The sequence below is a fragment of the Cebus imitator genome, unplaced genomic scaffold (genome assembly GCF_001604975.1).
Source record: "Cebus imitator isolate Cc_AM_T3 unplaced genomic scaffold, Cebus_imitator-1.0 Scaffold84, whole genome shotgun sequence".
Taxonomy (NCBI): domain Eukaryota; kingdom Metazoa; phylum Chordata; class Mammalia; order Primates; family Cebidae; genus Cebus; species Cebus imitator.
Genome location: NW_016107399.1, coordinates 6,543,471 through 6,559,236, shown reverse-complemented (window position 1 = coordinate 6,559,236; position 15,766 = coordinate 6,543,471). Strand labels below are relative to the sequence as shown.

General features: G+C 37.7%; 1 protein-coding gene and 1 long non-coding RNA gene across 5 annotated transcripts in view; one reads left to right on the top strand and one right to left on the bottom strand.

Annotated features, from left to right (window-relative positions):
* GORAB (golgin, RAB6 interacting) overlaps positions 1–4,232 on the bottom strand; it is a 20,024-nt gene extending 15,792 nt beyond the window's left edge. For both annotated transcript variants that reach the window (XM_017534143.2, XM_017534144.2), the window contains exon 1: positions 4,055–4,232. In XM_017534143.2, the coding sequence (XP_017389632.1) occupies positions 4,055–4,190 (136 nt within the window). In that variant the 5' untranslated portion in view covers positions 4,191–4,232. The remainder of the gene's footprint in view (positions 1–4,054) is intronic.
* A 43-nt stretch (positions 4,233–4,275) lies between these two features.
* LOC108308355 overlaps positions 4,276–15,766 on the top strand; it is a 73,430-nt gene continuing 61,939 nt past the window's right edge. For 2 of the 3 annotated variants that reach the window (XR_001826889.2, XR_005201182.1), the window contains exons 1-2: positions 4,276–4,452; positions 7,649–7,824. This is a non-coding gene — a long non-coding RNA (uncharacterized LOC108308355). Of the gene's footprint in view, positions 4,453–4,493; positions 4,729–7,648; positions 7,825–15,766 lie in introns of those variants that run through there. The other variant, XR_005201183.1, reaches the window with a different exon arrangement.

Here is a 15,766-nt window from a genome sequence, read left to right as displayed (position 1 = left end):
AAAAAAAAAAAAAAAAAAAAAAAAGGATAGCAAGGTTTCTTCTAAAGAAGAGCTACAGTACCAGACTACTAGATACTAGGAATATTATGAGGCTTTACGACAGTGTGGTATTGGCACAGGAATAAACAAATGACCAGTGCAACAGAACAAAGATTCATACATGTATGAAGCACTGGTATATGACAAAAGTAGGATGAAAATCAACAGCAAAAGGTGGAATTATTTAATAAATAGACCTGGGGGAAAATGGTTATCTCTATGGAAAAGATAAAATCAGAGCCATATCTCATATCATATAAAACAAAAGTTCTTAATAGAAAACACGGATTAACATAGATCTTGTAGTAGGAAACTGATTTCTTAAAATGCAGAAAATGTTGGTTATTTTAAAAAGGTTGACATGTTTGAATATATTAAAATTAAGTCCCGGCATGGTGGCTCATGCCTGTAATCCCAGCACTTTGGGAGGCTGAGGGGGGAGAACTGCTTGAGCCCAGGAGTTTGAGACCAACTTAGGAAAAACAGCAAGATCCTATCCCTACAAAAAAAAAAAAAAAAAAAAAAAAAAAAAAAGAAAATTAGCCTGGTGTGATGGCACACACCTGTAATCCCAGTTACTTGGGAGGCTGAGGCAGGAGGATCGCTTGAGCCAGGAGTTCAAGGTCATAGTCAGCTATGATCACACTACTGCACTGCAACCTGGACAACAGAGTGAGAGCCAGTATCAAAAAATAAAACAAAATATTTTGTTTATCAAAAAGATAAAAGTGAAATGACAAGTTAAAAACTGGGAGAAGATATTCATAATGTAATGGCAAAAAATCAGTAGAGGAATAACTCTTCTGAATAATTTATTTAACTAGAAATTGACAGCATGTGGCTGTACTGCTTTCTTCCAATTTTTCATTATGAAATAGATCATACATCAAATATATGTGTCACACTCATACATACACACACACACACACACACTCTTCCAACCTATATGAATTATTTAAAGAAAGTAAGTTTAAGAAATAAAATATGACTGCAGTAGAAGTAACTACTGTTTAAGAATAGATATAATCCCCTTTTTAAAAGACACAAGAGAATTGTATTTCCTGTACCCCAAGTTATATTACTTGCTTTTGGTAAATAAAATGTAAGCAGGAGTGACACATGTCATTTATTGATGAAAGCATTTAATTGCCAATGTTCAATTTTCAATCTTCTTTTCTTCCTACCATGGTGAACTCCTACACGACAGCACCAAAAGATGGAGTGACCGTGGAACACTCACCTGCCAAACCCACATTAAACATGAAACTAGAATGAAAACCAAATCTTTATTTTAAACAATTGACATATTAGGGCTATTTGTTACTTTAGCTTAACTTGCCTTAACCTGATTTCATAATTATCAATACCTCTGAAATTCCCTATATATTTGCCCCTCCCTGATCACATTTCCTTGCCTCCCCACCATATACAATGATACATCACTTAACAATGGGATACATTCTGACAAATGCGTTGTTAGGCAATTTTGTCCTTGTGCAAACATCAGAGAGTGTATGTACACAAACCTAGATGGCACAGGCTACTATATACTTAGGCTATATGGTACTAAGTACCATATAGTACCCTTTTGCTCCTAAGCTTCAAACCTGTACAGTATGTCACTACACTGAAGACTGCAGGCAATTATAACATAATGTTATTTGTGTATCTAAACATGGAAAAAGTACAGTAAAAGCAGAGTATTACAATATTATCAGATCGCCACTGTATATGTGGTCCACTGCTAACTGAAATACTGTTATGGAGTGCATGACTGTATATATTATACATACAGCTGACCCTTGGTATATGAGGATAATTGGTTCCAGGATCCTCAGGTATACCAGAAACTATGCATACTCAAGTCCCACAGTTGGCATTGTGAAAACCACATATACTAAAAGTTGGCCCTCCATATACTCAGGTTTTGCATCCCCCCAATACTGCATTTTTTAAATGCACATTTGTGTATAAGTGAACCCTCACAGTTCAAACCTGTGTTGCTTAAGGGCCAAGTGTAATTACATACAGTATACTGTGTTAACAAACATGTTAATGCGTGCGGCTACAGTTAATATTAATATATTCCCACCAGCTGTACAGTAGCCTACCAGATGAGTATACCACGATTTATTTATCCATTCCCCTACTAATGAACACTTTGGTTGTTTCCAACTTCTTAATATTATAAACAAGACTATTAACAACATTCTTGACCATGTTCCTCAATGCACACACAGAGGTCTTCAGAGTACTATTGTCCTTATTTTTGCTGGCAACCAACTCCATCTTCCCAGATTATTCAATATATTTTTAAGGACAGAGAACAGCTAGAAGTGGCCTTAAAATTAAAGAAGCAAATCTTCTAATTTTACAAATAAGGAATCCAAGGTGAAAAGATTTAGAGGCAGAGCCGGGAGTTCTATATGCCAATCACTATGTTGGGCTATGAGAATACAAGGATGTAAACATATTTTCCGTGCTCGAGGTGGTCACAAACTAGTGATTTGGTTTCCACACTCTACAGTGGGCCTTGAAGTTCAGGTCCTTACCACCCTCCATCTACCTCCAATTGCAGAGATATTTCAAAACAGACTTCTACATAATGAATACATTGTTTAATTTAGATTTTTATATTAAGTCATCTTTACCCTGGAAAATGCACCTCTGCTAACACACAACCTTTGTGAAATCTTCCCAAGCTCCATGCAATCCTCAGCAGAGTGAGTTTCCTCTTGTCTCTGAAACAAGCTCTTGTAATATCTACTATCACATAATTATGATTTGTCTTCTCATGAGACTACTGGAGTCAGACCAGAGGCCAGGGCACTTGTACCCAGTACATCAGAATAAGTGAATGGATGGTGAAAACACAGAGTAAAAGAATTTGAGTATATCAAGCAACACAGAGTCAATTAACCACATGGTGTGGTATCACCTTTATGATAGTTTTTAAAGTCCCCTGGACCAGTCAAAACGTCCCCAGTAGATATAATCTACAATGGCCCTATCGCACTAATTTACTTCTTTTCCCACTTGTCTGCCCTAGATTATTCTCACATCTATGCTAAAAATGCAAAAGCTACCAGAGCAACATACAATTTCCCCACAAACACTAATAAAAGATTTATTTCATTTTCTCTCAAAATGAAGTATTTGAATTAAGGTACCAAGAGTGATGTAAACTTGTCACAGAAATTGTGTGCACTACCAGGATAACCATACAGATCATTGCGAAATTTCAAACACAAGCAAGGTGCAACTAGTATTACTAAGTCTTCCATAAACAATCAGCAATTCATCAAAAACAACAACAACAACAACTGTACAAGCCCATTCAATGATTACTCTATAAAGCCAGAGAGAGAAGCACAAGATTAGCTTACACCAAAGTCAGTAGGACTGTATGTATATAAATAAATCAAGTATTCACATCTACCCTCTCAAAGACCCTTTTGGTTTGCTGATTCTAAAAAACTGAAAAGAACTGCAAAAATCAATCATCTGGCAACCAGAAGTGAATGCAACACTCCAGGTGAACTGTGAAAAGTACTGAATTTTTGCCTTTATTCAGAGGTCTGTGATTTTTTTTTTTCAATCTGCTTCTATACATTTATCACAATTCTAATATGGTGTGCGCCGCTCCTCCTTCTTTTACCCTGACCCTAACCTTCCAACAGCAGATGCGTGCAGCAATCCTCCCTAAGGGAGACACCACGGCTATAGGCGCACTTCCTCTTTCAAGTTCCATTCTCTTCAGAAGGAAAGAGTCAAATCAATGCAGTGTATTCCTGGGCCCTCTTTCCTAAGAGAAAATCCCAATCTTCTGGCTTGCCCCTCCCGCCGTGGCTCCCAGTACTTCCCCCATTGAAATTTCCTCAATCCAGTCCACACTTAGCGCCTTCCGCTAACACAAACTTAGCCACTTCCACGCCCCCTTCCCTCGCCAACGCTGCATCCCCGCCCCTTCCCCTTAAGACCCAAGAGTTTAACCACTGCAAACCCATCTTGTTACCTTTAGTCTGCTTTAGTCTCCTCAGCTCCTCCTCAGAGAAGCCTGCCCAACCCTGCGCCATCGGCCCGGGACACCGGCACCCCCAAAAGTGCCCAAATATCAGAGCCCTGACTGCCAACACCGCTGCCCAGCGCATCCGGGTTTTTCCTCGGTCGCGGCCAATCAGCCAATCAGTGCGTCGGGCTCCAAACACAAGGCCCTCTCTCTCCTGGCCTCAGGGTCCAGCTCCCTTCGAGGCTGCCTTCGGCGGTGCCTGACAAACTGCCTAAGGAAAGCTTTCCCTTGGCTTGCCTCTGCTCGCTCTCTCTCCCTCTCTCATTGTTTCTCATTGTTGTTGGTTAATCGCTTCAGGAGCTAAAGGGGAAAATGGCGATGGGGAAGAGGGTGGAGATAAACAGGTATTTGGGAAGGGGCTACGAGTCGGTGGCGGAAACGGGAGAGCAAAGTGCCTTTGGGGTCCTGTACCTGTGAGGCGGGAGCAGTGCGCTCTGTGACTCTTAGTTTGCCCGGAAATCCGTATGTTTGGCTGGAAGTGTGCACGGCGCTGGAGGCGTCCTTCAGATTGACTCAAGGAAATGATAAGATTTAGGATTTTGACGATGAAGAAACATTTAAAAGGGGTGGGGTATAATGAACGAGAAAGCAACAGGCATAACCAGGTCTCTCGCAGGCCGGTGCGTCTCCAAAATTTCTTTTGCTTGTGGGTTGTTTCCTTTGTGAATAATTCTAATATGTAACCTTTCTCCTAAGGGATTTTATTTTGTTTATTATTATTATTATTTTTTGAGACAGTTTCGCTCCTGTTTCCCGAACTGGAGTGCAATGGCGCTATCTCGGCTCACCACAGCTTCCGCCTCCCGGGTTCAGGTGATTCACCTGCCTCAGCCTCCCGAGTAGCTGGGATTACAGGCGGGCGCCATCACGCCTGGCTAAGTTTTGTATTTTAAGTGGAAACGGGGTTTCACCAGTTTAGCCGGGCTGGTCTCGCACTCCTGACCCCAGTAGATTCGCCCGCCTCTGCCTCCCAAAGTGCTGGGATTACTGGCGTTAGCCACCGCGCCCGGCCAGGATTTCATAAATGTCTCGCCTTTAAGTCTATTTTTCAGAGAAGACATTGTAAAATGTCGGCGCTGGGGGATGGGAAAGCATTTTCTTAGTATCCTGCAGGGAGTCCCAAAACAGTAGTTCGGGTTCCGCCTTGAACACTAACCTCTCTGAGATCCCATTTTCTCATTTGAAATAGGGTTGCAAAGATTAAAAGATGCAAGCGTTGTCAAAATGCATATAGATCAGGATGATTTAAAAGAGACGTAGTTATTCTGCTTTTCATGGTTCTCTTTCACTATTTTTGCAATAAGAACAACAAAACACCTCATCTTGGCTTACATTTTTAAATACTTTTGGCTTTAGTGTGTTATTTTTAAACAAAATGAAAGAAAGGAATAAAGTACAAAATGAAATACCACGTCAAGAAAAAAGTTGAAGTGTACTTAAGATTAGTAAGTGATCAAAAAGTGAAGGATGTTTGGAATTTCCTGTGTACATCTGAGCTTTTAAACTTGAAGTGGTTTCTGAAATTTGGGGATGCTGCAGATGCTTCATTTTAAATGCGTACTCATTTTTCATAGCATTAAACAATTAAAATGCCATCCAAAAGAACTGGAGAAGACAGTTCCCCCCAGTGTCTGAACATAGACTAAATACATTCAAGTTATAGATTATCTAGCTCCAAAGTAGTAGATGGGGATCAGTGGCAATCTGGTAGTTAGTTAATTGTTTCCCATTTTCAGGCAACTGCCATCTAATTCATCTAATAACCACCGTGTGTGCCCCATGTTGAATTTTATGCATAAGTGTTCTTTAGCTCACTCTAGGGGAATTTCAAAAATTATCCGTAATCTTCATAGAGATGTAAATTAAGATATTTTAAAAGGTCTTGCATTGGCCCTTAATGAGAACCAAAGCAAGAGTGACATACAGTAAAATATAATAAAATCCATCTGTATAAAGTTAAAATTTCCAGTTTGCTAGGTTCTGAATCCTGTTTATTGTTTCTGTTGGCTCTCCCTCGTGTTCTTCAAATGATGTGTAATAGTTAAGTGAAATTTGTCTTCAAAGTTCTTTGTTCTGTAGAAGTCTTCTCTTCCCTGGGTTGAGAAAGTATCTCTACAGATTGGTTTTTTTGGTCCTAAAATTTCGGTTGTTTTACTTTGTTTTAAAACAGATTTATGCTAATTTTTTTCAGCTGCTACTGTAAATTTGGATCTTGGGTCCCACCCCCATATATGACACAGGACTCAGGTGTCAGTTTTTTAAGTGCCTTTATGTGTATACAAATTATACACAACTTTTTTTCAACAATGTCTTCAAATATGTGTATGAATCCCAGTCCCTAGGATCTATATTTAGTTAGAATCCCTGTTTCTACATGTCTTTAGTTTTAAGTTCTATGATATATTTTTTGATTATATAAATAAAAATATAATAATAGTAATATTACTCATAGATAACAAGCGTCCTTACGGCTTTTCCAAAGCAACAGTCTTAAGTTTTTTTGTTTTAAAGACAGGGTCTCACCCTGTCACCTAGGCTGGAGTGCAGTGGCATGGTCTTGGCTCACTACAATCTCTTGTCTAAGATCAGGGCTCAAGCGATCCTCCCACTTCTTAGACTCCCGAGTAGCTGGGGCTATAGGCGCCCACTACCATGCCTGGCTAATTTTTATATATATTTTTTGTAGAGATGAGGTTTTGCCATGTTGCCCAGGCTGGTCTTGAACTCCTGAGCTCAAGCATTTTGCCCAACTGGGCCTCCACGTGCTGAGATTACAGGCATGAGCCACTGTGCCTGAAGTTTTTTAAATCTGTGATCACATGGTCTGTGTTTTATGGACTCTCAGCTTTATTTCACAATCTTGTATTCAAATTATGTGCAGGAATCCCAACCCCCAGGACCTATTTCTAGGTAGAGACCCCCCTTTCTACATCTTCTTTGCTTTCTTTTTTTAAGCTCTATGATATATATTTTTTGCTTACATAAATAATATGTTATACAGTATTTGGCATTTTTATGTGTTTTTGTGGAAGGGGACCATCTATGACAATTTAGATGATAATATCTCCAGTTGATTCTCCATCAGAGTGACTAGAGTAAAAATGAAAACGAATCATGTCTGTAGCCTGGTCAAAACTGTAAAGTGCCTTCCCAGCACACTTTGAATAAAATCTCAGTTCCTGCATGATCCTGCATGATCTCACCCCTGTCTACTTCTCTTATGTGATCATTAGGCTGTCTTTCCCTTTACTCTGCACTCCCTATAATCCAGCCAAATTGACATTCTTTGGGGTTTTAGAATACACTAGACCCTTTTCTACTACCCCCTGCCCCACAACCTAACCAGGGCGTTCCCAAATGCTGTCCTTTAATTATTATCTTTCCCTTTTCTGGCCGGCTCTTCCTGCTTCTTTATATTTTGGCCAAAAATATTCACATAGACATTCTTAGACCACCCTGTCTAAGTAGCACCTGCCCATTTCTATGTTCTTTATAACTTTTAGAGCACTAATTAAAATTTATCATCTCTTCTGTCTACAGACTGAGCTCCCTGCTTTACCAGCATTTATCTTGGAATGTAAAGTGACCTATCTACTTTTCCTTATGTGTACTGCCAGTTGCCTCTCTTCCTTTCTTGTCCCCCTCCTTTGCCCGACTCTTCATTTCTACCTGAGACTTGGGGATATAGGACTGCCTTTCTGACTTATCCAGGATCTGTAAGTAAAAATCTTTGAACTTATTTCTTATTATGGTGATGTATTGAATTTGTGCCTTCCATCTGAAGAACAAGGGGCTACCCCAGACCAAGTTTTGCCCCAGAGAAACACAGATTGGACTCCCAGTGCCAGATCAGTGGTCAGAAAGGCATAGAGTGGTTGTGGGTCAGACAAGAGCCACAGTGGTGTCTGCCAGTATAAACGAAATTCCCCTATGAGGGACCCCCTGGTTGTGGGTCAGACAACTAGGCTGCCCATCAGGTAAAAGAAGTATCCCATGAAAGGCACTCTGTAAACACCCATATCTAGTTTACTTTCATTTGTTGTAAGGTCAGGGTTGCAAGCCGCTGTGGTACTACAACCCCAGTTTAGCTCTGGGTTCTCAAAACAATAGGTCTTGCACATCTGTCAGATTTATTTTAAGTAATTAATAACGATGCTATTATAAATAGTGTTATATTTAATTTCAATTTTTAATTAGTTTGTCATTTATACCTGCTACAGTCTTAATTTTGATATACTTCATAAAATTCATATTCTGGAACTTAATCCTCACATGACAGTATTAATAGGTAGGGCCTTTAGAAGGTAATTAGATCATGACAGCCCTGCCCTCATGATGGGCATGGTATTAGTGCCCTTATAAAAGAAGCTTGAGGGAGTCTGCTTGCCCCTTTCATGTGAAAATGCAGCATCAAGATTCCATCTCTGAAGCAACCTGTTACCAGACACCAAGTCTGCGAACACCTTGGTCTTGAACTCCCCAGCCACTAGAACTGAACAATAAATTTCTGTTGTTTGTAAACTATCTAGTCTAAGATATTTAGTTATAGTAGCCAATGAACTAAGACAATATAGAAATAAAATGGAATCATATTATTGACCTTGCCGCCTCTAACCATGATAAACACATTTATTAGTTGTAATAGCATTTTTTGGTAGATTGCATTGGATTTTCTACATAGACAATCGTGTCTTCAAATAAACAGTTTTATATCTTTTTTTCTAACCTAGTTGCATTTTGTTTCCTTTTTTGCCTTGTTGCACTGGCTAGACCGACCAGTACAATGTTGAATACAAGAAGCAAGATCATATACCCTGACCTGATTCTGATCACAAGGGAAAAACATGTCACATTAAGGGTGACATTAACTTCAGATTTTTTTTTTAATTGCCTAGTCTGTGGGCAATAAAAATGCGGCGTCCACTCACCCTCCAGATTTTTTATTAATGTCCTTTATCAGCTTATGAAATTCCTTTCTGTTTCTTGTTTTCTGAGAACCTTTCTCAGAATGGATAATAGATTCTGATGCATGCTTTCTTTGAATCTATTGAGACGGTCATATGATTTATCTCTTTCAGATGGTTAATATAGCCAGTTGCATTGAATGATTGGCCGCTGTTAGACCAATCTTGTATTTCTGGGATAAACTCCACTTAGACATGATATATTATCCTTTTTATATGTTGTTGGGTTTAATTGTTAATATTTTATTTAGAAATTTTACATGTGTTCATGAGGGATATCTGTTTGTAGTTCTGTTTTTTGTAATGTCTTTGGTTTGGGATCAGGGTAATATTCCGATGCTATGAGTTGAGAAATAGTCTCTCAAAATTTTTGGCAGACTGTACCATTGATATAGAATTTACCAGAGAAGTCATTTGGAGTTTCCTTTGTGGGAAAGTTTTTAACTCAAATTTAATAACTTTAATAGTACAGGGCTATTCACATAATCTTCTTGAGTGACTTTGGTGTTTTTTCTCTTATTTGTCCATTTTATCCAAGCTTTTCAGTGTATTGGGACAAAGTTGTTCATAATACTCTTTTAATGTGCAGTAAAGAGTTAGTGGGCTTGGGATGCTTAAACCCTGCGCTTGCCAAGGAAAAGACTAGCTCTTGACTGGCTCCTAGGAGAAAAGATCCAAACTTTTAGAATATCCCACACCATAAGATCATTTTTATATAGCTGGGGCTTTTGGCCTTACCAGATAGTTCATGCTAACAACGTGATTTACAGTAAATGGTTGTTTTTGTGTGTTTTCCTGAGCCATGCTGTATCAGTTTGTTGTTTGAAGGGGCTGGAGATTGGGTAGCTAAAGTCAGTTATGTGAGTGATCTCTACCTATGTCATTGATTCCCCGATAAGAACCCCACATATCAAAATGAGCTTTCTGGTTAGCAATTAATACTTAGTATGCATTGTCACACATAATTGCTGGGAGAAGTAAGTGTTGTCCATACAAATATTCTAAAAGAGGACAACTGTAAGCCCACACCTGATTTCTCCTGGACTCTTCCTTCTGTGTCTTTTGCCTTTGATGATTTTCATCTGAATCCTTTCATTGTAACAAACTGTAACTGAGTATGACTGCTTTTCTCAGTTCTATGAGTCTTTCTTGCAAATCATCAAACCTGAGGGTGGCGTGGAGACCTCTCATATACTTATTATTCTTTTAGTATCTCTAGACTTTTAGTGATTTCACTTCTCTAATTACTGATACTGGTTAATTGTGTGTTCTCTCTTTAAAATGTTTTTTTGTCACCGTCATTAGAGGTTTATCAGTGACAAGCTTTTGGTTTTGTTGAACTTTTCCATTGTTTATTGGTTTTATATTTTGTTGATTTCTGCTCTAATCTTTACTGTTGTATTTATTCTGCTTTCTTTGGATTTCATTTGCTCTTCTTTTCCTAGTTTCTTAAGGTGGAAACTGAGGTCATTAATTTAAAACTTTTCTTTTTTTCTAAGTAAGTGCTTAATGCAATAAAATTTTCACTAAGTATCACTGTAACAGCATCCCATGAATTTGGTATGCTATGTTTTAATTTTCATTAAATTTAAAATTTTATTTCCTCTTGATTTTTTGAGTCATAGATTATTTAAGATTTTAATTATTTAGTCTCCAAATATTTTGGAGATTTTCTAGAGACCTTCCTATTATTGATTCCTGTTTTTAGATCCCTGTCATAAAAATTTAATTTGATAATTTGAATCATTTTAAATTTATTAAGACTTCTTAAATGGCTTATAATATAGTTACCCTTTAAAAATGTTCTGCGTTCAAATGAAGTGAAAATGTATTCTGCTGTTGTTAACTGGATCATTCTATTAGTGACAAGTTGGTCAATTTTGGTTGATTAGGTTTTTTAAGTCTTTTATATCCTTACTCATTTTTTGACTCCTTGTACTATTGTTTATTGAAAGATGAGAAATACCCTATAATAACTGTAGTTTTATGCGTTACTTCTTACAGTTATCTCAGTTTTGTTTCATATATCTTGAAACTCAGTTATAATAATAACAGGTGAATGAATGTATTTGTATGTATTCTTGATTCTTTGACTCATGTATCATAATGAAATGATTTTTTCTTCCCCCTAATTTTGATCTGAAATCTACTTTGTCTGATATTAATATAGACCCTGTAACTTTCTTTTGCTAAACTGGTGTTTCTTTTACTGCTTGCCTTTTTCTAATGACTGTATCTGTTTCCTTTGTAAACTTATTACCTGTACTCTTTGTTATTTTAGTGATTGCTCTGGGGTTTTGGTATGTGTTTTTAACTTATCATAATCTATCTTCAGGTAATATTATACTACATGTACCATAAGAACCTTATAAATGTATACCTCCACTTTTTCTCTCCTAGCCTTTATGCTATTGTTTCATGCCTTTTACTTCTACATATATCTTAAAATCCACACTGCAATGTTATTATTTTTGCTAAAATAGTAAGTTAACTTTTAAGCAGATTTAAATAAAAATATATATTTACACATGAAGATAAAATTTTCTGCAGTCTTCATTTCTTTGTGTAGATTCATATTTCCATCAGGCATCATTTTCCTTCTACCTGGCAGGCTTTTTGTTGTTGTTGTTGTTTAGCATTTCTTACAGTATGGGTCTGCTGTTGATTAATTCTTTCAGCTTTTGTCTATAGGAAAAGTCTTTATTTTGCCCTGGTTTTTGAAAGACATTCCATTAGATAGAAAATTCTGGTTTGACTTTTTTTCATTACTTCATACTTTTCCACTCTTCTAATTTGCATTGTTTCTCATGAGAAATTTGTATCATCCTTATCTTTGCTCCTTCATACATAATGTTTTTTCTTTGTCTTTTAAGATTTTTATTTTATCACTGTTTTTGATCAATTTGAATATGATGTACCATGGTGTAGTGTGTAGCTTGCTTGATTTCTTCTTTTTTCCTTTTTTTCCTTCCTTTTTTCTTGCTTTCCTTCTTTCTTTTTCTTTTTCTCTCTTTCTCACTCTTTCTTTCTTTTTTCTTCCCTCCCCTCCCCTCCTCTCCACTTCTCTTCTTTCCCTTCCCTGCCTTCTGTGCTTGGGGTTCTTTGAGATACTTGAATGTCCAGGTTTTATAGTTTTCATCAAATTTGAAATTTTCCTGAGCATTATTTCTTTAAATACATTATTCTCCATTTTTCCTTCTTTTTTCCTCTTCTTTTGGGTCTTCTACTACGTTAGCTACTTTAAGTTTTTCTGTAGCTCACTGATGTTCATTTCATTTTTAACGTCTTTTTCTCTCTCTTTGCTTCATTTTGTATAGCTTCTATTGCTAAATCTTTAACTGCACTAATGTTTTCTTCTCTAATGTCTAATCTTTTATTAATAGCATCTAGTATATTTTTTATTACAGACATTGTAGTTTTCATCTCAAGATGTTCAATATAGATATTTTTTATATCTTTGATTATTTAAGGTATTTTATAACTTTTTAACATGGAATACAAGACTGACAAATATTAATATGCATGTCTGCTGATTCTAATAAATGTGTTAGTTCTAGGTACGTTTCAATTGATTGATCTTTTTACTCATTGTTTATGTTTTCCTACTTCTTTGCATGACTGGTAATCTTTTGTTTGATTCAAGATGTTGTCAGTTTTACCTTGTTCGGTGCTATTTTTGTTTTTCCTATAAATATTTTTGAGCTTTGTTCTGAGATAGAGTTAAGTTACTTGAAAAATAGTCTTGGCCAGGCGCAGTGGCTCACACCTGTAATCCCTGCACTTTGGGAGGCTGAGATGGGTGGATCATGAAGTCAAGAGGTTGAGACCATCCTGGCCAACATGGTGAAACCCCGTCTCTACTAAAAATACAAAAAGTAGCCTGGCGTGGTGGCACGTGCCTGTGATCACAGCTACTCAGGAGGCTGAGGTGGAAGAATTGCTTGGACCCAAGAGTTGGAGGTTGCAGTGAGCCAAGATTGTGCCACTGCACTCCAGCCTGGCAACAGAGCAAGACTCCGTCTCAAAAAAAAAAAAAAAAAAAAGGTCTTATTTTTGCCTGTGAGATGGGTTTCCTGAATACAGCACACCGATGGGTCTTGACTTTTTATCCATTTAGCCAGTCTGTGTTTTTTGATTGGGGCATTTAGCCCATTTACATTTAGGGTTAATATTGTTATCTGTGAATTTGATCCTGCCATTTTGATGCTAGTTGGTGGTTTTGCCCGTTAGTTGATACAGTTCCTTCATAGTTTCTATGGTCTTTACAGTTGGTATGGTTTTGCAGTGGTTGGTACTGGTTGTTCCTTTCCATGTTTAGTGCTTCCTTCAGGAACTCTTGTAAGGCAGGCCTGGTGGTGATGAAATCTCTCAGCAGTTGCTTGCTTGTAAAGGATTTTATTTCTCCTTCACTTACGAAGCTTAGTTTGGCTGGATATGAAATTTTGGATTGAAAATTCTTTTCTTTTAGGATGTTGAATATTGATCCCCACTCTCTTCTGGCTTGTAGGGTTTCTGCTGAGAGTTCCACTGTGAGCCTGATGGGCTTCACTTTGTGGGTAACCTGACCTTTCTCTCTGGCTGCCCTTAGCATTTTTTCCTTCATTTCAACCTGGTGAATCTGATGATTATGTGCCTTGGGGTTGCTCTTCTCGAGGAATACCTTTATGGTGTTCTCTGTATTTCCTGTATTTTAATGTTGGCCTGCCTGGCTAGGTTGGGAAAATTCTCATGGTTAGTATCCTGAAGAGTGTTTTCCAGCTTGGTTTTGTTCTCTCCGTCACTTTTAGGTACACTGATCAAATGTAGATTAGGTCTTTTCACATAATCTCATATTACTTGGAGGCTTTGTTCATTTCTTTTCACTCTTTTTTCTCTAATCTTGCCTTGTCACTTTATTTCACCGAGTTAATCTTCAATCTCTGATATCCTTTCTTCAATTTGGCTATGGAAACTTGGGTATGCTTCACAAAGTTCTTGTACTGCGTTTTTCAGCTCCTTCATGTTGTTTATGTTCTTCTCCATGCTGGTTAATCTCATTAACTTTTCATCTAACCTTTTTCAAGGTTCTTAGTTTCCTTGCATTGGGTTAGAACATGTTCCTTTAGCTCGGAGAAGTTTGTCATTACCCACCTTCTGAAGCCTGCTTCTGGCAATTCATCACACTTATTCTCCATCCAGTTTTGTTCCCTTGCTGGTGAGGGGTGTTCTGGCTTTGCAAAGACACACATAGGCTCAAAATAAAGGGATGGAGGAAGATTTGCAAAGCAAATGGAGAGTAAAAAAAAAGCAGGGGTTGCAATCCTAGTCTCTGTTAAAACGGACTTTAAACCAACAAAGATCAAAAGAGACAAAGAAGGGCATTACATAATGGTAAAGGGATTAAAGAGCTAACTATCGTAAATATATATGCACGCAATACAGGAGCACCCAGATACATAAAGCAAGTTCTTAAAGACCTACAAAGAGACTTAGACTCCCACACAATAATAGTGGGAGACCTTAGCACCTGCTGTCAATACTAGACGGATCAACAAGACAGAAAATTAACAAGGACACCCAAGACTTGAACTCAGACCTGGACCAAGTGGACCTAATAGATATCTACAGAACTCTCCACCACAAAACCACGAAATGTATATTCTTCTTAGCACCACATTGCACTTATTCTAAAATTGACCACATAATTGGAAGTAAAACACTCATAAACAAATGCAAAAGAACAGAAATCATAACAAACATTTTCTCAGACCACAGTGCAATCATATTAAAACTCAGGATTAAGACACTCACTCGAAACTGGACAACTGCATGGAAACTAAACAACCTGCTCCTGAAGGACAACTGGATAGATATTGAAATGAAGGCAGAAATAAAGATGTTTTCCTTAAGCTGATAAGCAACTTCAGAAGTCTCAGGATACAAAATCAGTGTGCAAAAATCACAGGCATTCCTACACACCAATAATAGACAGACAAAGAGCCAAATCATAGTGAACTCCCATTCACAAAATTCCTACGAAGAATAAAATACTTAGGTATACAACTAACAAGGGATGTGAAGGACCTCTTCAAGGAGAACTACAAACCACTGCTCAATGAAATAAGGGAGGACACAACAGATGGAAAAACATTCCATGCTCATGGTTAAGAAAATCAATATCATAAAAATGGCCATACTGCCCAAAGTAATTTCGACAAATAGATTCAGTGCTGTTCCCATCAAGCTGCCAATGACTTTCTTCACAGAATTGGGAAAAAACACCTTAAACTTCAGATTTAAGGTAAAATAACACCTTAAACTTCAGGAACCAAAAAAGAGCCCACATAGCCAAGACAATCCTAAGCAAAAAACAAAAAAACAAAACAAAGCTGGAGGCATCATGCTACCTGACTTCAAACTGTATTACAAGGCTACTGTACTCAAAATAGCAGTTACTGGTACCAACACAGAGATATAGACCAATGGAATAGAACAGAGGCCTTAGACAGAATGCTACACAACTACAACCATCTGATCTTTGACAAACTAGACCAAAATAAGCAACGGGGAAAGGATTCCCTGTTTAATAAATGTTGGGAAAACTGGGTAGCCATATCCTACCAAGTTTCAGCCAAAGCTGAAACTGGATCCCTTCCTTACACCTTATACAAATATTAACCCTAGATGGATTAAAGATTTAAACATGAGGCCTAAC